This window comes from Penicillium canariense, assembly GCF_028826845.1.
Source record: "Penicillium canariense strain IBT 26290 chromosome Unknown utg000003l_segment0_segment0, whole genome shotgun sequence".
Classification (NCBI taxonomy): Eukaryota; Fungi; Ascomycota; class Eurotiomycetes; order Eurotiales; family Aspergillaceae; genus Penicillium; species Penicillium canariense.
Window position 1 is genome coordinate 2813818 of NW_026622730.1, and position 25713 is coordinate 2839530.

The following is a 25713-nucleotide window of genomic DNA, read 5'->3' on the forward strand; positions in this document are numbered from 1 at the left end:
GTGAAACCACTATATCATCATGGATCTTCAAGGCAACCCCATCGCTCCCGGCCATCGCAGCACCAAGGTCACCACCGACCCTGCCTCCCAGCAGCCTATCGAGGAACCGTCAGGCCCAATTGCGAAAGACTCTCTTGCGGCTGAATCTGTCAGTCGCGGCGGCGCTTTCTCTGGGAACCGGGGTGCTGAGCCCCTGGGTGTCTCAGGCAACCAGTCTACCTTGAAGAACACTGATACCTCTGCCGCAACTACCCTCCCATCCGCCCCTGTCGGTGCTCTTCGTGAGGACCGTCACCGCCAAGAAAAGTACCCTGAGGCTCTTGGCGGCCAGGGCGACTTCCCTGGCGCCCACCTCCCCGAATCTGGCTACACTGGCGGCCCGACCGCTGCGAAGCAGCAGATGGGCCAGCACGCTGGCGAGTACCGTGCCTCCGAGCATCTGCCTGGCCAATCCAGCGCTAGTGGCAGCAGCAAGTATTTCGCCGGTCAGGCGCCGTCCTATATCAATGAGGTGACGGGTGCCTACCAGGGCCAGAAGCCTAAAGGCAAGAATCTGAAGGAGGGCGGATTCAGCTCTGACGACGACAAGAATGCCAGTTTCACCTCTGAAATTGGCTCCGAGATGGATCCTGGTCGAGCTGCTGAGAACAAGTTCCAGCGCACCATGGCGGAGAGCGGCATCGATGTCGGTAGGCCTCGTCAGAAGGGTGTTGACAACCAGACGGTGTACCAGGCTTTGGAACCTGACCAGCGCGCCTAAATGAATTTGCGATATGGTCTATTCTACTTTTTTGAGCGGGAAAAGCGGTTTTTTCTTTCTTGATTAACCAATTGGCTGTGGTTACGACGATTTGACGGGTGTCTTGTTTCATATCATTTACAATAGAGCCCACAAAAAAATCCTATAAGCCACCACTTCAAAAAAAACCATCATCAAATACTAGACGTTCAACCTGATAGTCCGTAGACTGCCTATTATACCCAAGCTGTGGGGCTTGAGCGAGATTGGGCGCACATTAACAATTGCGAGTCTGTGTTCAAAACATACGATAATCATCCACCTCCGATTCCGAATCTGATCCAAAGTCCGAGTCCGAGACACTCGATAACGATGGAGTATGCGCACAGCTTTCTGTCCCGGGTACAAGAACCACTCCCATTAGGATTTTCCCATCCTCAGATTCACTCGACAGATCCTCGCTCACTTCATTGTCATTTTCCATCGCAAGCCTCTCGACTTGTCTTTTCTTCCAAATGTAATTCCCAAATTCAACCAATCCAATGATTAAGATCGCGATCCATACCAAGGCAAGCAGAATCATAACCGTCGTGAAGATTCCCGGCAGCGGAAAACGTGGGGAAACCTTTGGTGCGAATCTCAGGAAGGGGAACGAAATTCGGTAAGAAAAGAAGGAAATAGAGTGGCCGGATGATATATTCGATCCTGAGGATGTATAAGATCCGGCCTCTTGACCAAGGAGGAGTTCACTCATGTCTGCTGTCGGATTTCCAAGAATCTCTCCGTAATAGTCAAGTCTTTGAGGAACTATGTGCTTCGATTCGGGAGCTGGGGCATGTGGCTTTTCTTTTGTAGAGTCGTGGCTGGGCTGTGGATACCCTGACACTGGCGCAACTGGTACGAGGATTGACAGAGTTGATCTTCGAGGTGGTAGTTCTCTTGGATACATACGCCCCAAGGGGCCTCTTTCAGGAACCTTGTCGTTGGTTTGCATCTGGGTCGATGTCCATTTTCTGTCAGTTGGGTGAGCATATATAACCGTGTACAGATTGACCAGACTATGTTTGGCCCGTGAAAATTGGAGCTCAGAACTCCGTTCTGATTTGTCAACAGTTTCCCATACATCGCGTGACTCTGCATCTGTGAATTCCCTTGTTTTGATCCATCGTGGTGTCCGAATGGGGTAAGGTGTGACCGGGCTCACGAGAACCAGGATGAGAGCAACGAGAGCCCAACGAGGCAGTGGGTGAGATCTCGGCATCGTAATAGATTTCCCACCCAGAATATTTTTATTATCGTAGGTAACTGATGCGATTGAGAAGTACGATGCGCCTATTGTGTACCGACAATATGTATGGACCGCATAATCGAACGCCTACATCCTGGCGGGGCAGGAGTTTCTTATACCTTTCCGCGAATAAGATCCGCGGGCAGGGCTGCCAGAAAACAAAGCGCAAGGGCCGTCGGAGCTGTCACTCTGGACCAAAAAGATACCGCGTACGACCTACCACAAGGCTGTTCCTGAGAGGGGCAATGGAACCCTTCAATCCAGGAGGACAAAGAGAGTAGATCGGCGTACGCGGGCCGTCCAATTGGGGGTCTTTCCCCATGGTGATTGGCATGTTTTTGACACTTGCAGCGCCCGCGGTATGTAGTTTCCCCCTTCGTTCGACTATTTGAGAAGCCAAAACGATTAATCAGAGGGATCGCCGAGGAATGAAAACGCCACTAGCCTGATAGTTCGGCCGCGATGCAAGGCCGCTCGCCGACCGCCTAGACTCGGACGCAACTTGTACCACAGCTGCGTTGATTAGTCGTGCGGACCCGCGATCTCAATCGTTTTCCCTTAATGCTTTCTTGTGTCACTAGTAGCCGCCTATCTACCGCTCTGCAATGAACCATATGTGAACGGTTTATTAATTCAGTGTGGCCGTGTAACCGATCTAGCGATGCTCCGACCTTCGACTAGGCCCAGAGTTACTCTCAATTTATACATGATGGCCTGTGTGACTTCACGGACTTACTTGGTCACGTCGAAATGAAACAACGCTATACGAACGTCCGATTGACCGGCCTGGCAAAAGTGACACTGTGAACAGGCTCCATGTGCAGGCAATCCGCGCTACAAGATTCACGAAAGGCACATGAAGGCCCACTTAGTCCGCAAAACCTAAGGAAAAGAAATAAGAACAAAAGCAAAATAGGTTATGCTTGGATGCATGGGGTGACTTCGCATTGAAAATCTTCCTGCCTTTTCATACACCGTTAAGAAAACGCCGAACTGCAATATAGCAAAGATGAAAATAAAAAAGGAAACCCAAAGGCCGGACCCCCGAAGACATGCACGGTCCTATCAGACAAGAACAAAACCCTGTACAATAAGAGAACACACTTGCAAATAAAAACGTGGGAAAGAAGCAAAGCGTGACAGAAAGGGACGAGCTGAGCAGCGTTCTAAACCACAACCTTCTTGCCCTCCTTCTCAGCGAGCTTGGCCAACTCCTCGAAGACCTTGGAGAAGTCCTCGCTGTCGGCATCCTCATCAAGCTTCTTGTTCTTGCCAGACTTGGGGGTCACCATGACCACACTGGTCGGGCGCTTGGTGGCAGCAGAGGCGCCGAGCTCAGCGCGCGAGGTAACAAAGACGTAGGGAATGCCATGGTCCTCGCACAGAACGGGAATGTGAGAGATGACGTCCATGGGGGAGATGTCGGCCGCGAGAATGACAACGCCGGTGGGGAGATCGATCTTAGCGTTGGCGGCGGGGATGGCCGATTTGCGGAGGGCCTTGACGACCTCCTTGACACCGCGCTTGAGAGACTTGTTGACGGCAGCTATGGAAGGAATAGATGTTAGCGACTAGATGTCGAAATAGAAAAGTGTGCATTCAAGTTGCGCCAGTGGGATTAGTGCAGCAGAGGGACGAGCAGAGCAATTGCCCCAAACACATCCAATCAAAGCACACAAAAGATGAAACACAATTCACGGAGAGAAAGCGCTTCAACTTACCCTTCTTCACACTCTTCAACACCTTCTTGGCCTGCTTGTCCTCAACCAATGGGTTGGCGAAGGGCACGAGAGCGCCAATGGGGCGGTCCAGAGCCATCGCATCAACCTCAATTTCGGCGACACCAGCAGCAGCGGCCTGATCCAGACCCTCCAGGACCTGGGTGGTGATCTCCTTCTCTACCGCATCAGCGAGAGCGGTCTTGTCCTTCTTTTCCTTCTTCTCCTTCTTGGCCTTGTGCACGCCGTCCTTCTCGGCACGCTTCTCCTTCTTCTCCTTCTTAACCTTCTCGACCTTGTCCTTGCCCATGATGTCGAATTTGAGTTGAAAACGGGGGGCGAGAGAGTTGGGTGGGTTGAATGGTAGGTGTGTGTCTCGAGAGAAATCCGCCTCGAAATAATTTCTTAAAATTTTGACGCTAGTCCCGATGCAGAAGCTCTGTGTTGCTGACTAAGGCCCAAACATTCAAAGCCCGCCTAGCGTCCTCCGAATGGGCTCTCTTGCTTGCGCCGCGTCTCGTCTTACCTGAAAGGAAGGTAGTCGGGGGCTTCAAGATTCGGGACTCGTCACTTCGGTGATGCTCAATGTGTTTGCCGACTTTGGTTGCAACCGGAACTTGACAATTTAGCACCCCACGACATGGACGGCAGCCCGACAACGCGGCCAGCATCCCAGCTGATTGCTGGGTTTGCGTCGCCTTCGACCCCGACTGGTGCACGAAGTGTTATGCAACAATCTGTTCTATCAGTACGGCCTCAGCAGCCACCGCAGCCGACACACGGTACGTCTTCTACCTCTTTCTCCCCGATACTCGTGTCCAGCGAAAGACGAAAGTATGTTCTGGGGGAACCGACAACTGACTGAAGACTGAATGTAGATGCGGAGAAAGATGAGTTACGAGTACAAATTAGTACCCTGACATACGAGCTTGCGAGCATCAAACAGGAGCGTGAAATGGAGGCTATTCGGTATGAGAAAGAGACTCGAAGTCTTCAGTTGAAAGCGGATGCGGACTTCAGAAAGGCGCAGGTGGGTTCACAGATAAAGCATGTCGTGCTGTCATAACTAACGCCTTTTGCTATAGGCGGCCGAGTCTGCGAGTCTCCGTGCTAGTACTAAGACCGAAGCGTTGACGAAAGAATTGAAGGAAGCCCAAGAACAATCACTCAATGACAAATCGGGGTTGGAACGCAAGATTCGAGACCTGCAGGACGAAAAACAGAATCTTCAGGAGGAGCTCAATGACACTGAGGCCCAATTATCCGACAGAGAGCGCCATTTCAAGTACCAGATTAACGAACTTGAAACGGTTCGCGCTTCCCTTCAGAAAACAATTGAGGAGCTCCAAAACGATCTACTGGAGGCGCGCAACTCCCAGCAAATGACCCAGGAAAAGCTATCTCAACGTGAGGCCGAAGTGGCCGATCTTGAATCACAAAATATCCAACTGAAGGCCGAAGGTAGCGATGCGGAAGCGTTGGCAGTTCTGAAGCGGGGGCTTTCGGACCAGGTCAACCACATCCGCGAGCTGGAAACAATGAACCGCGATCAAGCGGCAGAACTGCGCCATCTACGAAAGGTCCAGAAGAATGTGGAAGTGGTCGAGGAGCAAAAGAGGTCACTTGAGAACCAGCTGCAATTGATGAGCGGGCTGGAAGCGGAACTTGGCACTGTGCACATTCAGAAACAAGTCCTAGAGGATGAGCGCCAATCGTGGGTTAGCCTTCTACAAGATAATGACCAGCCCGCGGAGTTCGATTCTCCGGAGGCAGTGGTGAGAGGTCTTCTCCAGGAGCGAATTGAAAAGGCAACCCTGGTTGACCGACTTGGAACAATTGATGCGCAATTCCTGGAAAAGGATGAAGTGATCAAACGTCTCGAGAAAGAGAAGACCCAGCTCCGTCAAGAGCTGGAAAAGCTCCGCATTGCAGGAAGCGTTTCTGCAAGCGCAGCAGCACCAGTCCCAGCAGAGGCTCGGGTCCGTTCTCGGCTGGAGCGACAGCGCGCTCTCGCAGTGAAGGAGGTCGAATATCTCCGCGCGCAGCTCAAAACTTTCGACACCGAGGAAGAGACTATGAACACGGAACAAGGCACATACGATGAACAAAAGTCGACGCAAATAGCACAGTTGGAACAACTTGTTGACGAGTACCGTGGCGAGCTTCAAAAGGCCCATGAAGAAATCTCGAAGCAGGAGGTGCCTCCACACCAGGAAGATACTCAAGCCCGCGGAACAAAGCGTCCTCTGTCACCCGCCGACAGTGACGCCGAAAGCGAGCGTCTCGCCGTCTTGACTCGGAAGAACCGCAAGCTGCAAGAGTCCCTCTCGAAATCAGAGCAGGCCACAACTCTCGCGAAACGGGAACTTGACGCAGCCAAATCCCAAATCAAGTCCCTGAAGTCCAAATCCCGTACACGCATCCTCGAACTGCGTGATAACCCGACTGCTGACGCGGAGAAGATCAAATTGTCAACTCTGACAACCCTCCGCTCTGAGAACCAGGCTCTCCTAGCCCAGCTCCGTGGCGAACATTCTGGAGTGAAAGTCGTCCCTGTTAGCACACTCGACAGCCTCAAGCTCGAGATGCAGGACATGGAGCGCGTCGTGGCAGATAAGGAGAAGCGCATGCGCCGTTTCAAAGAAATCTTCACCGCAAAGTCCTCCGAGTTCCGCGAAGCCGTCGCCTCGTTATTGGGCTACAAGCTCGACTTCCTGCCGAACGGTCGGGTCCGCGTCACGTCGATGTTCCATCTATCTGCCGCATACCGTCACGGTGACAGCGATTCCCCCTCCGAATCCCGCGGGCCTGGTAGCATGGGCAATGGCGAGGAGAACTCGATTGTGTTTGACGGCGAGAACGGCACAATGAAAATTTCCGGTGGGCCGAATAGCCTTTTCGCGCTGGAGATCAAACCTTTGATCAAGTTCTGGGTTGAAGAAAGGAAAGATATTCCTTGCTTCCTGGCGGCGATGACTCTCGATTTCTATGATAAGACAACCAGGGCTGCCAGGATATAATGGCCGTTCCTCTCATGAACCAGGCTTTGTACCACCTTATGTTGTCAATTATTTGACGTTTTTCTTTTCAAGTCTATGATTCCCCGGCACGACGGATTTCTGTGCTCTGTTCTGTCCTTCATGATCTGGTACTGTGGGTTCATGTCTCCATTACGAACGAATTGCACGCTGCTCCGAAATGTTTGATGCAACAATTGATTGTAGGATAATCCAACACCATAGGTGCAAATTGTGCCCATATCTTCACGTGTGTCATTGTGTCATTTGTTGGCTTAAGCCTTGAATTGTCACATAGTCAGGCTGTTAGGGGGCTATTAAACTGCCGCATACAGCACGATACCACAATATGGACGAAAATAAGTGAGCTTCTGTATTGATCGCCTGAGAGATGTCGACCTAGTGCAGAATCTCACTTATTGAAGATAGGGTCTGACTTCAAGACTGAGAGTGTTCTCGGTGGGTGGAGGGCCTCATCGTCACTACTTCCGTGTGATCGTCGCTTCCGGCTATCCTTGCCAGCTTTTCCTGCCTTGTTGTTCAAAGCTCTTGGGAGGTTCTTCTTGCTGTTATGGTGGCTCAAAATTGCTATATCTGCTGCTATTTCCCTGAGAAAGAAAGGTCTAAGAGATAATCGGAGAGGCGTAGGCGAGCTCGAAGTTGGAACCCCGTGAGTTGGAGCGGCTGAGGAGAGTTGTGGTTCACATTTTAGAGTTAATAATACGAGAAGAGAAGAGGATTGTGAGGTAGAGAGGCTCTAGTACCGATGAAAGAAGAAAGTCCCTGATGCTAGGAGTAAGGATAGGTGCAAGGACGATGAGTGTTAGGTCAGAAAGCTAAGTGTCAGAAAGATGAGAGTTCAGTGATGCGAAGCTGAAAATAATAATGAGAGATGATGGATAGTGGATAGGTGCAGAGTGAGAAACTAGAAAAGAAGAAGAAACTAGAAGAGAAGAAGTGCGAAATCGATTTAAAAATGCGCTCGTGCAATTCCGGGCTTGTGAATATTTCTATTTAAAGAAACTAAAATGATCGCCCATCAGTAACCAGGCTGGCCATACAATTCGACCAGGTACCCCACATACGAATGTCTTTTGCACCACTCTGCTCCTTGATATCCTTGGTGAGGTCATCAATTCGCGTGAAACAGGCAATGCGATTGTGGCTGTACCCAGCGATGATCATACCAACCACTTCGCCCAAACAAAGTGTGCACAGCAGGCTTCCCGAGTCACCCTTCATCGCAGCATGCCCGTTTTCAGTAAGCTCAACGATGCTGTACTCCAGACTGTACTTCTTATTCTCAATCTCGGCCACTTTAAGCCCGTTGTACCGGACTGTATTGCGCCCAGACCCATACCCTTGGAACTCGAGCCGAGTTGACAACTCGTTTGTATCAAGATATGAAAGTGTTTCCGACGAAGCTATTTCCTGCAGAACTAGTCCGTCCTCAAGCTATATATTGTTAGTCATCAACAAGGCTGATCTGAAGATAACTACTGGGACAGGTGGGCAGGTTAGTTACCTCATTGGAGGGGCTTCGTTTCTCAACGTCCACGCTGATAAGGGCCCAATCAAGAAGAGTCAGGTGATATTTGTCGCTGAGAGTATGGAGCTTCTTTCTTCTGAAGTCCGACGCAACTGAAACATGTCCAAGGATATTGTCAGAATTCTGGAAGAACCCTTGAATGTCATTGATTCTCTTTTCAAGGTCCATGACATCGGAGTGAACTCTTTTCCAAGACTGTTTTCTGAGCTCTGTCAGCTCGGTGTCAAATAGACCATTGTCTATTAAGTCCAATCCGTCTCGGTAGAGCCAATGGTTCTTGTGGCAATCGATCAATCCCTGATGTTTATCAATTTGCTCTTGTATGGCGCGCCGACTTGGATGACTTGTCTTTAGGCTTGTTTCCGCCAATGGATCCTTTGTACTGAGCATAGAGAGACCGCGACTTCGCCATTTCTCGACAGCTGTCCACGTAATTAGCATTGATTTTCCCAAATAGCCTTACTCAAACGAAGAGAAGCTCACCTGCATGCTGCTGGCCTCTAATGTCCCGGTCGCGTAGATTGATAACATGGAAACATGTCAAGGCGAAGCAGGTCCACTTCAGTGTTGAGGGGTGCTGAAGCTCGATAAATCCACCGAGTGTTCCAGACCCCACATCGTTCCTGCTGTGAGCAATAGGCCCTCCAGCCATTGCTCTACCCTGTAAGAGCTCCTCTTTGAACCCTTCTTTGTGGAAATCCGTAGTAAGCGTTTTTCTGTCTTTGACAATCTCAACCGCGACCATAGGTAAGTTCGAGCGCTTCAAGATACCCGCAATCATGTCCCTTGTTATTTGCCAGCTTTTTTGGCTGTTGACGTCTGCGATGACCAGAACCGTCACAGGATTTTCGTTGCCTGAATTCCTACCGCGCCTGTAACACCCGATGTGTTGAATATCTGTTAGGTCGATATCTCTCAGGATGTGATCTAGTACAGAATCCCACTTATTGAACATAGGGTCTGGCTTCAAGACTGGATGTGTTCTCGGTGGGTCGAGGGCCTGCGGGTCCATGATGTCCACGGAGACATGCCCAAAGTTTTCTTGTTGCAGTAAAAAGTAAATTCGGCGAGCAGTTTTGAGCCAGAGATCATCCACGACGTGCCGTATAGCAAAGACTACGATGGTCGGGATAGGCTCGGGTTCTGGATTGAATTCCGACTGATGTAAAGAGAGTCCGACGGGGTGACTCCATGGCCCGGATTCCATTAAATCGATGTTGTTGTTGCGGAGTATCTGGTACACACAGCTTATAATCGCCTCTCTACCAGAGACCTCGTGCCGCAGTAATGCTTCCAGTGGGTTTGTCTGGGGGAGGGATGCTGACGAATGTGGGATGGAGCAGAGGTAGGGCCCCCCAACTCGGAGGTCTTCATTTGAGAAGCCATCATCTGTCATCTTCCCCTCATCGTCACTACTTCCGTTTGACCGTCGCTTTCGGCCATCCATGCTAGGTTTTCCCGCCTCGTCGTTCAAAGCTCTTGGGAGGCTGTTCTTCCTATTATGGCGGTGCAAACTTGCCATATCTGCTCCCATTTCCCTGAGAAAAGTCGGAGAGACAATCGGAGAGGCATAGGCGAGCTCGAGGTTAGAACCCCGTGAGTTAGAGCGGGGGAGGAGCGTAGTAGTTAACATTTTGGGGTTAGAAAGATAGGAGTTTAGTAATGCGAAGCTAGAAAGTACTAATAAGAGATGATAGATAATAGAGAGGAAGTAGAAAGGAAGAAGTAGAAGTAGAAGAAGAAGGTAGAATAGAAAAGTAAGGCCTAAATAAGCCTAGTGTGAGATATAGATGATAGATAATAGAGGGGTAGAAAAGAAGAAGAAAGTAGAAATAGAAGAAGTTAGACTAGAAAAGTAAGGCCTAAATAAGCCTAGTATGAGATGTAGATAACAGATAATAGATGGGTGCAAGAGTAGGAAAGTAGAAGCAGAAGAAGTTAAAGTAGAAATCAAGGCCCAAATAGGCCTAGTACCGGCGTTGAGACCAACTCCCGGCAAGGCTACCTCCTGGCGTTTAGCCAAGATGATCCTTGATACCTACTGGATAACTTGCTGGATATTCTTATGGTAGCGTAGTAGATATCTACAGGAATCAAACCTTCGCCGCGGAGGGCGATATGATTGATGGTTTATCATAGAGTTGAATTTTTGCATTTGATCTAGCATATCTACTATACTTGATGACGTATGATATAGCGCTTTTGGTGGGATACTTGAAGTGTTTATTCATACTTTGGTAATTCCATTCGTGACTTTGGAATTGGCCAGCATTTTACCGGGTTATGTTCAATGAAACATGCTCTCTCATCTGGCCTGCCTGAGATCTACAGATACAGATGCACTCCTAGTTGGTGAATATCAACAAAAGAATTTGTATTGATGTGTAAATTGTCTAGATCGCATTCATTCAGAATTAATAAAACATCCCATCAACAATTGCCTCGAACTCCGGCGACACCTCACGGTACCCGACCAGTTTACCATCAACAATCAACTCCTCCAAAGTCATCTTCTTGTAATCCTCCACCTCCCATATGTCCGATCCAATCAGCTCTGGAAGTTTACCAGCCCCCCAGACCCTGCGACAATACCATAGATTGGCGAGAGACAGCCCCTTTTGCAAGTGGTATTCCACTTGGCGATCCACTTCCTCTAAACTGTGTCGGAAGATCGTAGGAGAAGCATTGTGTCTCTTTTCCAAGGCTTTGGCAACTTCTCCGCCCGTAGCTTGAATCTCTGATAGACCGATGGCTCTGTTTTCCAACTCGGAGATGGGTCTTGTGGCGAAGAGGGCGGCATATGCAGCTGCGACGTATTCTCTCGTGCTGCAAGTTCAGACGTTAGAGACTTTGTACGAAGATGAAAAGACATAAGTGACTGTTTACCAAATGTTCACGAGTTGGTGTTCGCTGTCCCCAGAGAAGACGATTCGATTCTTGGCTATATCTACTCCAACCATACTAGTATTGAGACATGTTAGTATTTTGCTCCTTGGAAGATGTGAAAGCATGAATCCATACCCAGTACACAAGAAAGACTCTGCGAAAAGCCCAGGAAGAACAATAGTTGTCGGGATGCCTTTTCTCTTCGCAGCTTCCTCCACTTCGATTTTTCCCCGATTCACTGCGATTTGCAGTCCTTGTTCATCGCAACGGAATGCGAGGTCCGAAGGAACGAAAAGTTTGACATTCGTTTGAGGAATGGCGTTCACGAGCCCATGTTGTCGAGTAATACCCTCTTGGCCGACCAAGGAGCTTTCAGATTATCAGCGATCGGACATTTGACGGCCCTGGGATTGATAGAATGGAATGGGGCTTACATGACAATGTCGACATCCTGCAACGCGGCTTCAACGGCCTCTTGGTCGTCCATGTCCACCTCGATAGATGGGACACCTTTGGGGAGATCACTAACGTCAGAGCTTGGACGATAGAGAACCTTGACAGGGGCGCCGGATTTCACGAGGGCGGCGAAGACAGCAGAGCTGACCCAGCCTCGATGTCCGTAAACAGCGATCCGATTATAAGTCATTTTGAATTCGATCTAGATGCTCAAGGGACGGCGATAGGTGATCTCGATGTGTGAGCCTAGTAGCGATATCCGATGTCTGCGTCTGGTTGTATTCTATCTACATTCCGTGGGATTTCTCATTGCTCTTATAGCCGGTCGAAGAAGATACAAAATGCATCCCAATGTTTGCGTTAATTTCAAAAGCCATTTTCCAAACATGTAAACATGGCATCCGTCGTTATCTGTTTGTTTCAACTGTTTGAACGAAATTCCAGCCAATGATTAGGAGCAAGAAAATATAAGCCTTGCAATAGCCCCACGTTTGGATAATTTGGGCTGTTTGATTACTGTTTGTTGTGTTTGGAGCGCCACATTTCCTATCGTTTCATTTTATCATTGGCTAGAGCTAGTGACTCCGACGGGGGCCCGTTCGGCCTATAACGCCGTTTCCAGATTTCCCGGCCCGCCCCATGATAAAGCTTGTACCCATTCTTGGAGCATATTGAAAGACAACCTACACGCTTCCCGATATTACCCTACCCCAAAATAACTTCACGTTTCCGAATCCTACCGCGTCCTACCTAAACCGCTAGGTTCAGTGTTAGCCTAGGGGTAGAATCCTCACCAAAGCTCAGCATCCCTGTCACTATGAACACTGCTCCCCTGTCGCCATACGACGTCTATTGAGTCGACAGGTTTGCAAAGTTGTTCGTTCTCGGATTGGACACCTTCACCAAGAACCTATGCACACACCCAGAAGTTGACGCTTCAGGCATGGCCGATAGCCTAACATGGCCCGTATTTAAGGACAAGTATATTTATCTATCGCTTATTATAAAGAGAAGGCTCGTCCTATTGATACTTTGCTTGGTTCAACAGTTACCATTCTGATTAGGACCCTTCCATTTCTAGTTACCAGGTCCATGGTCCAAGGTATCCCTCTCCAAGAACTATTTCGCGACAAGCTTGCAGACAATCGAAGGTAATACGGGTTGTGTATGTAGATACATCTTGATGTTGACAGTGTGTTTAAAACGGGTTGGTATAGACAATACATAATCTCCGAAACATGCCAGGATAGCAGCGCTCACAGTCTTGGAACACCGCTCAGTAATCGGAGTTGCAAACGGCTTGCCATTCATTGGCCCATGTCCCAGGCGCGTTGCTTTCCATGATGCCGCCTCCAAGATAGGAATTTGGCACTGAAATGCCGTCATCGCGACCCTTGCAGGGATTTACGCCGAACCTACCCAAGACGGCGCTGGTATCGGGTAAGTTGGCGCAACCGGCCTGGAAGGGTCCGTAAGTATCCCACGTCCAGGTACAAATACGAGCAGTGCTCAAGCAGCTAACCACGGAAGGGTCGGTGGAGTCTTGAGTCGGGGCGCAACCGCCGTTCTTCCCGCAGGTCTGCGTGCATTTCAAGCCTTCCGTAAACAAAATCTTCCCGGTTGTAAAAGGCGTGGTACCCCCAATAAGCTTTTCTAAAACACTGCTTTCGTTGGTTGCCATGTTGTTGGGATCCACAAGACTGTAGGTATCCGTCCCATCGAAGAAGTACGGGCCACAGATGCCATTACTGTCATATCCGTTCTCGCAGCCAGTATCCCCTACCCAAGCATTAGCATATGACCGATCCATGTCTCAGAATGCAAACACGGCGACAACAAGGTCTCTGTAAAGGGGGGTGCTATATGACGGGAACCGACATAAAAGATTGCCGCCTTGTTGGAGTTTGTGGACATCCAAATTTTCGGCGCGGGTCACAGCCCAGTCAAGCCTATTAAGGCAGGCAGATGCAACATAACCGGCAACTGACTGTGTGATAGTATCGGTCAGACTGTCGAGCGAAGGACGATCACCGGACAGGGGAGTGTTCTGGTTCCTAAACGAAGTGGCCAAAAGTCAGCGAAGGTCGCAGACCACCAGCACAGCGCCATATAATGGTGCTCAGGATACGTGCGAAGAGTGTACTTCTCTTGCCGCTGGAAAAACCCCTCCTGCCCATATTGACTAACAAGGGAATGAAGGCAGAAATGTTATTCTGAACAAGGGGAAGACCTTGTCCAATGGACTTTTGCCAACTAGTTGTGAATTTTCCGAGTTCATCTGCGACGTCTGCCCAAGCAGTGACATCTCCGGCGATATCTCCGGCAGGGAAAAGTAGGCTATGAAGGAGTGTAGAAGTCTGAGGCACAGATCGGAGGAAGGCCTTGACAAAAACACTGCCTTCAGCGTACCTGTGGGGATTGAAAATGGTCAGCACTTGTCGTCTCGGGGGCGAGAAAGGCGGCTTGGAAACCCCAGAAGAAATTTCACTGCCATGAGTGACGTTTCAATCCATAGGGGCCGTCCATCTATGCGTCAGTATACTTACAGGCTAAGACCGAACGACAGTGCCATGAAGACATCTTCCCATGGACTGGTCGAATCATCAGGGGGGTCCAATGTGGTAACCTGCTTGCAATTAACCTATGTCTTAGGATGGCGATTTACTCAATGGTGTGACTGACGATACTCCCAATGGCATCAGAAACGGGGCCCGATGCAGCGCCGACGGCATTGTACAAGTCCAGGAAAAAGCCTTGTGTATTCCAGATGCACCATGTGACGTAGAAGTTCTGCACGTTATTGAAGCCCGTGAAGTCCTTCCAGTACGGCTGACTGCAGGCCGGGTCGGTGTTGAGCTGATCGCATTTAGACGGCGAGTACGGCGTCATCTTAGCGTACCAGCAATCGGCGAATCCATCGTAGCTTCCACAGTCGGCTTTGTTGGCATCCCACCTATTTTGTAGTCAGTCAATTTCTCTTACTCGCCTGACACGGGAACGCGCCCTCTCCATCTGTGTACTTACCAGTGCATAATAAAGTCCGGAAGATCAAGCAAGTTAAAGCAGGAAGAGTCAGGATTGGCACCTGCAGCGCATTGCGTAGGAACTGGCGATTGGCTGGCTGTGCCAGTACTGACAGCGATGGTGGTAGATGTCCCCACCTGGCATGTGTATGTGGCGCTGCCATCCGATCCAATAGTTGATCCTACTCCGGCTTCCCACCCATCGTTGCAACTGTTGGCACATGTAAAGTCAGAGGCTGTTTCATAATAAAGCAAGTGAGGCCTCGGAGCCACCTTGTAGGCTTTGTACTCACGCGCAAGCGATAGTTGCTGGTATAGTGACGGGAGAGCTCAGCGGATCTAGGAACGTAGCAGCTTTTTGGGAAGTAAGACTGCAGGACGTGATTCGGGCTGCAGTTGTCGACTTTACCAACGTAGTAGACTTTGGAGGAGCAGTGGTTGAGATAACAGCTCCGGTGGCGCTGGTTGCAGATGTAATAGCAATAATCGTTGCCACAAGAGTAGCCCGTGCTATGAATGCCATCTCGATTGCAGTGGTCTTATCGCGGCTAGAAACTAAGTATGCGAGTTGCTGGTGTCAAATCTGTGTTCGCAGAACATCATTTATATTCATGTCGCATGTACTTGCGCCCGATGCAAGGCTACGAGAACATTATCCATTTTCGGAAAGCTTGATATTCATACTGATAGACAATTGTTGGAAGGCCTTGAAACGCTCTTTGGCCCCAATCCTGCAAGTTCCTAAAAAGGTACTGTAAGATTTGATGGAAGCAACCGAGTGTATATGGATGGATTAGTGGGGCCAAATTACGATTCATGGTGGCTTTTCTCAATGCTTTGTCATGACCTGACGCATGCATGCTCTTAGCGCTAAGTGTGATTGGAAGATTCCTGTTGTTTGCAGCCTTATACATTGATATCGAGTTGAGATTCATTGGGGTCCAGATATTCCGCCTCGCGTCATTTTTAGCCTAGCGTGTGTTTCGTGTTCCTGATGTTAAATTTAAAGAACGATTCAAGACATATATGGCCCACTGAGAGCTACACGTGCCCGGTATAAGGGCTCTCATAGGGTCCCTGTAGCTTTCATTCTTCTTTCCCGGTTTGATTATAGAATGGCCCCTTTCTCAGGGCACCAGTCACCGCCCTCCATTTAGTGTAAGATTCTGGGATTGACAGGGGGCCAACTCATACCTCGCGTGCTCGGCCGGACAAGCACGTTGGGTGACTATAATTGTCAAGTACGTGCCCTCAGGTCTAAGTTGATTTCGAGTGAACTTGGTTCTTCGAATGGATCATGCAGGGGTTATTTCCATCCTTGCGGCTTTGTTCCTGATCTGTAGGTACATGCAGCATACCACAACAACAAGCTTTAGTAGAATTACCAAGTGTAGGTAAGCTCCTTGAAGTCCTCCAAGACTGGGAATAAGCAAGGCTGAGAAGGAACAAGACTGCGGGCGGCAGATCATACTACGGAATAGTGGGCACGCATCGTTGCTAAAAATGGAACGCAGGTCAGGAGTGTACTGTACAGGATGATCCAGTTGTGCCTAGACCGGCCCCCGACCTGATTTGATCTGGTCCGATCTGGTCCGACCTAGACCTAGACTTAGCAGTCAAGGCGCAAAACCACCTGCTTCTGTACCCCAAGTTCTAGCTCGACCGCTCGTCTCCGGTTGGCTTAGCGTAAAACGCGGCTCTCAGCCGGGTTCCTCGGGGCGTTGCAATACAGCTGCTTGACACAGTTTCAGCCGACCTCTATCTACCGGACAAGGCAGAAGTGGGAGGATCACCGTGAAAAGGCCACGGTGAATGTTCAGTGGGAAGCAGATCTTAACTTGGGAGGCGGCACTTTGGATTATGACCGCCTATGCCTGGGGCTACAAGGAGAAGCACTGACACACTATACCCAGGACGTGGTGGTGAATATCCCAGATGAAACAAGACAGATGTATGACATCTGGGACATGTTAGAACATGGGTGCCCGAGATCTTCATAATGATGAATATCCAAAAGAGGAAAACCCTAGCCTGGAAACAGGTCCGGGGCTAATGGAACATACATATTCAGATTCAATGCCTAGCTACAAACCCAACAAAAGAACAACGAAAGACTGACATGCGCTATTTGCAAGACAAAAAAAACTTGGGGGATCAAGAAAAGAAAGCAATATCAACCACAGGCAGCTTCAGTCAGCATCTGTCTGCTATGTCTTCCTAGCTGACGTAGGCCGGCGCAGAAGAACAAAGCACACTTCGGACAAGGATTGGTATATACGGAACAAGACTGTCGTCATGTCATGAGAACGCCCATCTAGGCAGAGACGTATTTCCCGCCAACCAGTTTGCGCACCGTCGGAACTTCCTCCCAGGAGGCGGGTATGGCAGGCTTGCCCTCGTCAGCGAAAGGGTCGACTTCCTTCTGACCAGCATCGGCTATAGCACGGCTGATGCCCAGTCGGGAACCGGCCTCGGTATGGTGCAGCTCGAACTTCGCCTCAACGTTACCCTTGCGCGGGCCGGGAGTCGCCGTGACAAAGCGCACGAGGAACTTGCCGTCCTCGGCAGAGCCGGGGGCCTTGATCTCCAACTCGGGGATCTTCCAGGTAACAGTGGAGGTCTTGCGCCGGAAGGTGGCGCCGGAGTTGGGATGCATCACAGCAGTGGTAGCGTGGGCGACGGAGTCGCGCGGCTGCTTGGTGAGCTCGTCTTCGGCGGCGGTGTCTAGGCCGACGGTCAGAACCAGGTTCTTGAGAGTGATAGAGCCGACAGGGGCCGAGGTGAAGGACGGGTCGAGGGAGTAGAAGATGATGGCGCTTGCTTGATGCTCTTGCAGGTTCCAGGCTGGCTTGAAGATGACCGGGCAATAGGCAGAGGAATCGGTTGGGTCCAGATGCACTTGATATTTAAAGGCGACCGTCGGCATGGGCCGTGAGATGCTGCCTAGCTGGATCTCGTACTCGCCACGGGTCTCGCCTGCGGCATCCTTGCTGGCATCATGGACGAAGTGTGGATTGGCCGCTACCTTTTCCAGAACTGGGAAGTTGTCGAGACGGATGCGCATGTTTTCTACGGGGGCGCCAAGCACAGCGTTGTGTGCAAGGGCAAGCTCTCCCACAACGAACGACTTGGTCACACTGCCCTCTGAGAACCACGCGTTGACCGTTTCGATGATGGATGCATTCAGGCCAGACTCGTGAAGCTCAGGATGCATGCTCGGCGCAGGGCCGGGTATAGTGTGTCCAGAGCGAACTGATGTGGTATCCGACATAGCATGGTCATCGGTTGCGGTACTTGGGGACGGGGTATGCTTGATAGGCGAGGATGGGCCGTATAAATCAGATGCTGTTGCAGCGGTAGCATTCATATCCGTGCCGGAATTCGGAACAAAGACTGTGTTTCGAACGTCTCGACGGCCCCGAATAGTGCCTGCATTCCGTCTGATTCCTGGCTGCGGAGCGCGCTATATCACATTTGTCAGCCTAAATATTGGCTAGGCACGCAATTGGGGCCCTAACCATTCGAAGAGTGTTTGCCATATCATCCATCGCCTTCTTTGCTTGGCTCTCATCTTCGAAGATGGGCTGATCACGAATTGTCAAGTTCATACCAGACTCGTCCAAGCTATACAGTCACCATATTAGCAATGATCTATTCATTATCGAAATAGCCACATACCCGGATGCTTCTCTCTGGGCGCGTGTGATCTCATCCACAGTTGAGGGTCGCTCAGTGAAGCCTTCAGAATCGACATGCGGCTGTGATGTTGGTCAATGAGCTGTGTGACTCGGATTAACAATGAACAAATCATTCCATACCTGGCCGGTGCCATTGCTAATAAGCCCAGCTTGAGCTTCTGGCGAGGTGCCATTTGCAGTGGATGGTTCCGGTTGGGAAATTGGAGCAGGGGTGATAGTATCAGTGACGTTGTGATCCTGTGATACGCTAGGGTTCCGTATGGACGAGTCCTCAGTAAACGATGTTCCTGGCCGTTCCGAAATCGAGGGCGGAGATTCGGAGATTTGCATTTCCCTTGCGGACTCGGATCTTTTGAAGGGTGCAAACGGGCTGCGATGCTTCTTCTCTGCCTTTCGGTCAAAGCTTCCGGATGTCGGTCCAATAACACTCTTCCGTCGGTTCATCACTGTACCGAGTCGTCTCAGACCACCCAGAGGGGTGTGCCGAGGCACCGCTTCTGGAGCTAGGCGCAAAAAACACCAGGTCAGCCTCCAACCGAAGAAATCATGATATCGAGCATCAGTAAACTCACCTGGTGGTGTGTAGACAGCGGCAGTTGCTGGAGCTGGAGCTGAAGCTGGCGTCTCCGACCTCTCCGACCGCTGACTAGCTGCATCGTCTTGAAAGCGCGGAGGAGGTGCGAGCGGCTCAGCAGCTGGAGGGGTCGTGGCCGCAGCTGGAAAAGTAGGAGTCTCTGCCTGGGAAAGTTGTCGCCGCGAAGTCACTGGTGATAAAGGCGCCCGATTGCCGGCCATTTTAGTGGCAAAGGTCTTGATCTCATCTGCTGTCTCCACATTAAGAAGAACGTTCAAACAGCTTTCGGCTGCTTGCCGGCCGCGCTCAACCTGGTCCACCTCGTGGGTCTCCAGCTGGGTAAGAACATCGCGCAGATGATTCAGCCGACTTTCATCAGCGGCCTGGAGCTGCTCGAAGACGAATGGAGCACGTGATTCCCATTGTTGATTCATTTCTTCTGCAGCAGCAATCGCACTGGCCAGGTGGCTCGCGCCCTTGGCGCCCTTGCCCTTGGCCTTGTCCACTTTCTTTTGCGCAGCATCGATGTTCTTGACTAGTCCTGCCAGGTTGTTCTGGATTCCGGGCATTGACTGCATATCAGGATTCTTGCTGTTGTATTCTCTCAGGGGCCGTTCAACGTCTTCCTCGATCTTCGTCGCAAGGGTCTCGTGCGATACGGCTAGGGTCTCCGTGGCGTGGATGATGCGCTGCCATGGGATTTGGAATATACTAGTATGTCATTAGTCTGGCGACCTTTCATAACAACGATCACATTGGGCACGAATGGTCACGCATAGGCAAGTCCAACTCACCCAAGCGCAGCGCCATTGTCCAATTGCGGACGACTCGCCAGCTTTCGCAAACTCTGGGCATAGGCTTCTTCCACGCGACGGCGCTCCTGTAGTCACCCAGTCAATAATATGGCCCACAATTCCAAAGAATGCGATATAAGGATTCTCGCGGCTGATTGAGGAAAGGTCATCGTACCTGCAGGAAGTCCGCGATATCCGAATTGATCTTGTTGATGACTCGGACGCGATCGCTAAGGACAGTTGAGGCTTGGTTGGGATGTAGAGTAGCCTAGATGGACAGAAGGGCCCCCACGGTCAGTATACAGCTGTTCTCACGCCGGGCTTGAGAGCGCAGAGAGTCCGTCAATCATACCAGCAGTGCCGGGTATTCCTGCCGTGAGAGCTCCATGATTTCAGATTCGACGGTTGTCAGTGCAGCGCATTGAGCGCATACTCAGCAAGCACACAAAACCCAGGAGATCGATAGGATAGATCAACCACCTGGTTGGGGAAGATCAATGAATGCGGGTAAGGTCCGAATGCTGGTCTTCGATCGCCGAGGACGGCCATGGGGATGGAATGACGATGGCCGGGAACGCGGTATAACGGGGCTTGGCAGTGTCTGCCCAATCAGCGTGTGGCTAGCTGGTTTTATTGGTTACAAGGACCGTTTCAAGGTCACATGACATCATCGTCATCTGTCTGGCGACGGCTCAATTAATGATCCACAGGCCCGCCATGGATTGGAGGAATGAGCTGGGCTTTACGGAGCGATTGAGGGTTATCCAGTCTCTGTCAGTCTTCCAGTGTTTAGCTAATTCGATCTACACTAACACGGTCTCATAGCACTACGGTCTACCAGCAAGCTTCCTCGTCAGCAGCCTTTGCAGAGGCTCAAGCAGAAGCGAGGAGATATGAGAACGAGGCCTACAATGAGGCCAACTCCAAGGTTGGCTGTAAGCCGTGCAAGGTTGAAGCCTACATGACTGATTCCACCCTAGGATGAATATGACCGGATGTGCCAGCAAGCGATTGATGTCGCCTTGGCCACCAAACCCGTAGCGGGGTTCACGAGCAGCTCGGATGAAGTGCAAGATGTCTTTCCAGACCCAGAGCCAGGATGCTCATCAGAATTTCCAGTAGGTGAGACCTTTGGTCGGTATAGATCTTGTTTCCATCATTTCGATGGGCTTCACTCCACGATCTATAAATCCAAGGCCGAGGACGATACGGTGCGTGCTGTGAAGATCACCATTCCGCATCTCATGACAGCACCTCACGATGTTCAACGGGAGGCACGATTGTTGCGTGAGGCGGCCAGTCCTCATGTGATTTCCTTGGTTGAGACCTTCAACTTGGACGGAGGAAGGTTGGCTTTGGTTTTCCCGTTCCTGCGGTACGATTTCGCCCATTTGCTCCAGCGAGATATGGTCACTGCCTCTCAGACACGGTCGATCTTGCGAGACATGTTCCAAGCCCTGAGCCATATTCACACGCTAGGGATCATCCATCGAGACATCAAGCCCTCCAATATTCTGATGGACTCGCCCGACGGACCGGCCTATTTGGCAGATTTTGGGATCTCATGGAAAGATGGGGACCCAGGATCCGAGCCAAGGGACCAAAAGATCACCGACGTGGGCACCTCTAGCTACCGCGCTCCTGAGGTTCTCTTCGGATACAAGGCATACGGAACCGCTCTTGATCTCTGGGCCGCCGGTTGTGTGGTGGCAGAAGCCATTGCCGTGGGGCATGGCGAGCTGTTTGATTCAGGACCCGTGGGAAGCGACTTGTCGCTCATCCATTCCATCTTCAAGACTCTCGGAACCCCGGACGAACACACCTGGCCGGTAAGATAACTCGCACCCCGTGTGGGAGGAGCCTTGAGCTTGGAAGAATAACCACGGTACAGGACGTCCATGTGCTGCCGGACTGGGGCAAGGTGGAATTCTACACCTTCCCGGCACAATCCTGGGATAACATCCTCCCAGCCGTGTCCTCCAATGGCCGCGACCTCGCTCGCCGCTTACTCTGCTACCAGAGTAGTGAGCGACTATCCGCAGACGAGGTAAGTGACTGCGAAAAGAATGTGACCGTTGACCGGACTAATGACGCCAGGCACTCCGACATCCGTACTTCTCCACCTCTTAATATCACGCCTCCGACGGCTGCCACAGAACGGTGGTCCTCAGGCACACGTTGCTGCGGGTGGTCCGTCTCTAGGAACTAGGAATCGTGTCCCCTCGCTCAGGGTGGCAGTCACGACCGCCTCCGCCAAGAATGCGACGCCAGGGGAGGCGCAATATAATTTCCAGGGACTGATGGGTTCATGGCGCCCCTCTATATTCCGTAGTGCACTGTATGTACGGAGAGCAAGAGAAGGGAGGCGCACCATCCCAATCTCGGCTAGGCCAACCGAACCGCTCAACAATCACAATAATCATGGACAACGGGAACGACAAACCCACTTAAGAATAGCAATTCATTTGAATATGAATAGAACTATTGGAATCCTGTCGGGGAATGAGGAAGGGGAAACAGCACAAACAATAACCTCCAAATGATTAATCATTATCCAATGAGGAGGAGCCAGTGTGAATTGCGCAGAAAAAGACCCTTTCCAGGATCCGTCCAATCTCCGGGTGGCCCGGAAATTACGGCAGGCCGAATTGGGCAATGAGAGTCGAGGGTTGGGTGACGGTGAAACAGCCAGACCAGCCGCTGAAGTCTGTGCCCCGCGTTGCAGGGTTGTTAGCGAAGGGCCGATCTCATTTGGTGGCCACCCAGCTCGGCGCTAAGCCTGCAGGCGGCCTCGGTCGCGTTTTTGTTGTGGTGACGAGGGGGCTATCTGGGTGTCGGTTTGTTGGATATTCGGATCTCTGGTGGACAAGTTAAGCGCAGTTTCGGCCCTAAAAGATCCACAGGCTCAATTCCGAGATCGCGATTTGCCCTTGTTTGTCCTGCGATCAGCCATCGACCCGTCTCGACTACCTCGTATTGCCGTCATTTCGGGTTTGCAAATAACCAGGAACCGTACTATATCCACCAATCATGTGCTCTATATTGCACAGATCTTCACCTGATTCGGCTAGCGTAGTCATTTCTGTACGCGACAAGACCGGGTCAGGGTCCCCCCAGCGTGGGATCTCATTTCCATAGTTACCGCTCGTTCGGCCCTCGTGGGATGCGCCGTCCAGTCGGGCCCTGCGACGCTTACTCCTCTGTTCTTTGGCTTTGAGATCTTCGTCCTCTCACTCCCTACCCTACCTTTACACTCTTTTTCCCTCTACGGCCTGGAAGTCGTTGTCCATTCTTTCTTCCCACTTCCCGACTGGTTATCGGCGGCGCTCGACCTCCAGTCGTCCATTCTTTCTACCCACATTCCTCAACGCGAGTGTGGACTTCCCACAGGCGCGATTCTTGGAACCGTCCGACTCGCGTTGGAATCCTGGTCGAGACCTGACCGGCCGGTTCCCTCTTCAGGAGGATCGCTTTACGACTACGACCTTTAGACCCCCGATTGCTTGCGATCTCGAGAAGCACAACGGTCATCCACCATGGTGCACGGGCATGCACATCACATGCAACACCGCCCTCTGGAGGCGCGGGCTCTCGACGAGATAGTCGCCAGCGATGCCCTCCCTATGGTGGAACGCGACAACCCTTTCGTTGTCGTTATTAAAACCCTGTCCCAGGATTTTGAAGGTGCCATTGGCGGCTATGTAACGAAAGTCCTAGGAGGAGGCGACGATAGCACCGCCACGGCGACTGCCACGAAAAACAAGAACACCAATGTCGGCGTAGGCCCAGCGGTGGCTGCCACACAGACCAGTGCCGAGACAACAGCAGCGACAGCGGAGGCGACCACGAAGGATACCAAGCACACGACCACCGCAAAGGAGACCGAGACGGAAAAGACCCAGGCAGAGGCCACCAAGACCACCGAACACTCTACGGCAACGAATACCCAAGTACAGACAACCCAGGGACCTTCCTCCTTTGTAACATCGGCGTCTCAGACCACTGCGGACTCTAGCCAGGATGTGAATCTTCTCGCGGTGACGTCAAGTGCAACGGTCACTGACTCTGCGGCCTCTGCATCGCCCACAGCAGCCAGTACCTCGTCAGCCGGGATGTCCTCAGGTGCCAAAGCCGGTATCGCCATTGGAGTCATTCTCGGGCTCGGTGTGGTCGCAGCCCTAATCTTCTTCTTCATCCGGAAGAAGAAGAAGAGTAGCCAGGGACCGGTCGAGATGGAGAATGAGAAAGAGGAATTTACTCTTCCCCCCCCCTCCTCCTCCCATGAAGCCCTCAGCTCCGTCCACCCCCCCCTCAGCTCAGCGTGCGTCCGATCACTCAATTTGCGCCCGACCTAAGCAACCATGGTGGCTTCAACCCGGCTACGGCCGCCGCCACCGGTGGTGTTGGCGCTGCCGGTGCCGCTGTCGCCTCGCGCAACCTGACTGGTAACTCGCCGCCTGGCACTCCGCCTAAGTCTGCTTCTAGCAGCCCGAACCCTTTCGGTGACCCTGTGAACCCCTTCGGCCCTTCCACGCCAGTGGCTGACCAATCCCCTGCTTCTGCATTGGGTACCGGTCCCTCTGGGGCTGCCATTGCAGCAACTGCCGCTGGAGCTGCTGTGGTTGGCGCGGTTGGCGCTGCTGCCGTGGCATCCCAGAGATCTGCCCAGGAACAGTCCGGCCGCCCTGCCTCGCAAGAGTCGGGCGCGGCCATGCCTCCCAACTCTTCGCCGAGCCCTGTGAGTGCTGATGGGGAGTCTGTCTCGTCCGAGGCTCTGGCTGCGGTTGGTGGTGTAGCTGCGTTGGGTGCAGCTGGTGCTGCAGCCGAGGGTGCTCCTGGTCCGGATAACGTTCACCGTGTGCAAATGGACTTCAACCCGTCGATGGAGGATGAAATCGAGCTCCGCTCAGGTACTCTGGTCCGGATGCTTCACGAGTATGACGACGGATGGGTAAGTGCTGAATTCAAGTGCAGAAATCGGAAGTAATAATCACTAATCTTCTTGTCAGGCTCTCTGTGTTCGCCTCGATCGCTCACAACAAGGAGTTGCTCCGCGCTCCTGCTTATCTGCGCGCCCCGTGAAGCCGCGTTCGCGTCCACCCCCTGGAGCAGGCCCTGGCCCTGGTCCTCGCGGGCCCCCGATGATGGGCCCTAACGGCCGCATGCCAGGCCCGCCTCCTCCTGGCCGCTTCTATCCTCAGGACGCACGCCCACGGTCCCCCGTTGGCCCTCCCTACCCCGGCCCGCCACGCGCTCCCTATCCTGGCCGCTCAATGTCACCCGCAGCTAGATTCCCTCCCGTGCCTCGCTCGATGTCCCCAGGACCCGGCGGCCGCCCTGTTCCTCGTTCTATGTCGCCTGGTCCCCGTTCTATGTCGTCTGGTCCCCGCTCTATGTCACCTGGTCCCCGCTCCATGTCCCCCGGCCCCGGAGACATGCGGCGGCCCATGATGCCCGTCAACCAGCGACAGCGCAGTAACAGCGCTGGCAACATTTCTCCGCCCAACGTCGGCGGCGTCACTCCCCCCAAGCCCAGCCCGCTCGCTGTAATAGAACCCACCGCTCCAGCCCCGACAAGCGACCTGCCCCCCCTCCCACCTTCGGCACCGACCTCTCCAACGGGGTCCCAGGTCAACAGAAAGCCTGTGGCCTCTCAGGCTGCCTAATCTGCACATCTCAACCCAACATACCCCCGATCCTTGGGTTGTTCCATGTCCCGCTGGACGGAGAATGAGCCTGCCTGCCTGCCTAGAACGACTCAACCTCGATCTCTACGTCGGTGACGAAGGAAGCCCCTATCTGTCTTTTTACATACCTCCCCCCTGCTCTGCTTTCTGGTTTTAACCCCATCCACCGTCCTATGCTTCTCGCTCGCATCACCCGGCGTGACCATCTTGCTTCTCATGCATCCTGCCGGGTCATCCAAAAGCTGGACTATCGCGTTTGCTGCTGCTGCATGCTTCTTTCCGTT

The 25713-nt window shown here is 51.9% G+C and overlaps 9 protein-coding genes across 9 annotated transcripts; 4 read left to right on the forward strand and 5 right to left on the reverse strand.

Annotated features, from left to right (window-relative positions):
- Positions 1-19: 19 nt before the first annotated feature.
- On the forward strand, positions 20-760 carry N7482_005863 (uncharacterized protein; the record flags this gene model as incomplete). Its single annotated transcript, XM_056687988.1, has 1 exon — positions 20-760. The coding sequence occupies one exon, from the start codon at positions 20-22 to the stop codon at positions 758-760; it is 741 nt and encodes a 246-aa protein (XP_056543543.1).
- Positions 761-3193: 2433 nt separating this feature from the next.
- Positions 3194-4055, reverse strand: N7482_005864 (40S ribosomal eS12 domain-containing protein; the record flags this gene model as incomplete). Its single annotated transcript, XM_056687989.1, has 2 exons — positions 3194-3573; positions 3749-4055. The coding sequence occupies 2 exons, from the start codon at positions 4053-4055 to the stop codon at positions 3194-3196; spliced, it is 687 nt and encodes a 228-aa protein (XP_056543544.1).
- Positions 4056-4385: 330 nt separating this feature from the next.
- On the forward strand, positions 4386-6765 carry N7482_005865 (coiled-coil domain-containing protein MAD1; the record flags this gene model as incomplete). The annotated part of the gene is made up of 3 exons (XM_056687990.1): positions 4386-4527; positions 4624-4775; positions 4831-6765. 3 exons carry the CDS (start codon positions 4386-4388, stop codon positions 6763-6765), a joined length of 2229 nt encoding a protein of 742 aa, XP_056543545.1.
- A 1020-nt stretch (positions 6766-7785) lies between these two features.
- Positions 7786-9944, reverse strand: N7482_005866 (uncharacterized protein; the record flags this gene model as incomplete). The annotated part of the gene is made up of 3 exons (XM_056687991.1): positions 7786-8217; positions 8288-8733; positions 8795-9944. The coding sequence occupies 3 exons, from the start codon at positions 9942-9944 to the stop codon at positions 7786-7788; spliced, it is 2028 nt and encodes a 675-aa protein (XP_056543546.1).
- A 781-nt stretch (positions 9945-10725) lies between these two features.
- N7482_005867 (NmrA-like family protein) lies at positions 10726-11843 on the reverse strand (the record flags this gene model as incomplete). Its single annotated transcript, XM_056687992.1, has 4 exons — positions 10726-11137; positions 11198-11272; positions 11333-11566; positions 11632-11843. 4 exons carry the CDS (start codon positions 11841-11843, stop codon positions 10726-10728), a joined length of 933 nt encoding a protein of 310 aa, XP_056543547.1.
- A 1086-nt stretch (positions 11844-12929) lies between these two features.
- On the reverse strand, positions 12930-15199 carry N7482_005868 (uncharacterized protein; the record flags this gene model as incomplete). Its single annotated transcript, XM_056687993.1, has 7 exons — positions 12930-13432; positions 13532-13707; positions 13841-14062; positions 14200-14279; positions 14336-14606; positions 14678-14887; positions 14970-15199. The coding sequence occupies 7 exons, from the start codon at positions 15197-15199 to the stop codon at positions 12930-12932; spliced, it is 1692 nt and encodes a 563-aa protein (XP_056543548.1).
- A 1791-nt stretch (positions 15200-16990) lies between these two features.
- N7482_005869 (uncharacterized protein) lies at positions 16991-20130 on the reverse strand (the record flags this gene model as incomplete). The annotated part of the gene is made up of 8 exons (XM_056687994.1): positions 16991-18139; positions 18195-18300; positions 18355-18434; positions 18495-18877; positions 18947-19659; positions 19743-19828; positions 19918-20010; positions 20095-20130. 8 exons carry the CDS (start codon positions 20128-20130, stop codon positions 16991-16993), a joined length of 2646 nt encoding a protein of 881 aa, XP_056543549.1.
- Positions 20131-20459: 329 nt separating this feature from the next.
- Positions 20460-21872, forward strand: N7482_005870 (putative cell division protein kinase (Ctk1); the record flags this gene model as incomplete). The annotated part of the gene is made up of 5 exons (XM_056687995.1): positions 20460-20515; positions 20568-20670; positions 20723-21571; positions 21634-21789; positions 21840-21872. The coding sequence occupies 5 exons, from the start codon at positions 20460-20462 to the stop codon at positions 21870-21872; spliced, it is 1197 nt and encodes a 398-aa protein (XP_056543550.1).
- Positions 21873-23278: 1406 nt separating this feature from the next.
- On the forward strand, positions 23279-25408 carry N7482_005871 (SH3 domain protein; the record flags this gene model as incomplete). The annotated part of the gene is given in 3 exon segments (XM_056687996.1): positions 23279-24040; positions 24058-24693; positions 24752-25408. The coding sequence occupies 3 exon segments, from the start codon at positions 23279-23281 to the stop codon at positions 25406-25408; spliced, it is 2055 nt and encodes a 684-aa protein (XP_056543551.1).
- Between the last annotated feature and the right edge of the window lie 305 nt (positions 25409-25713).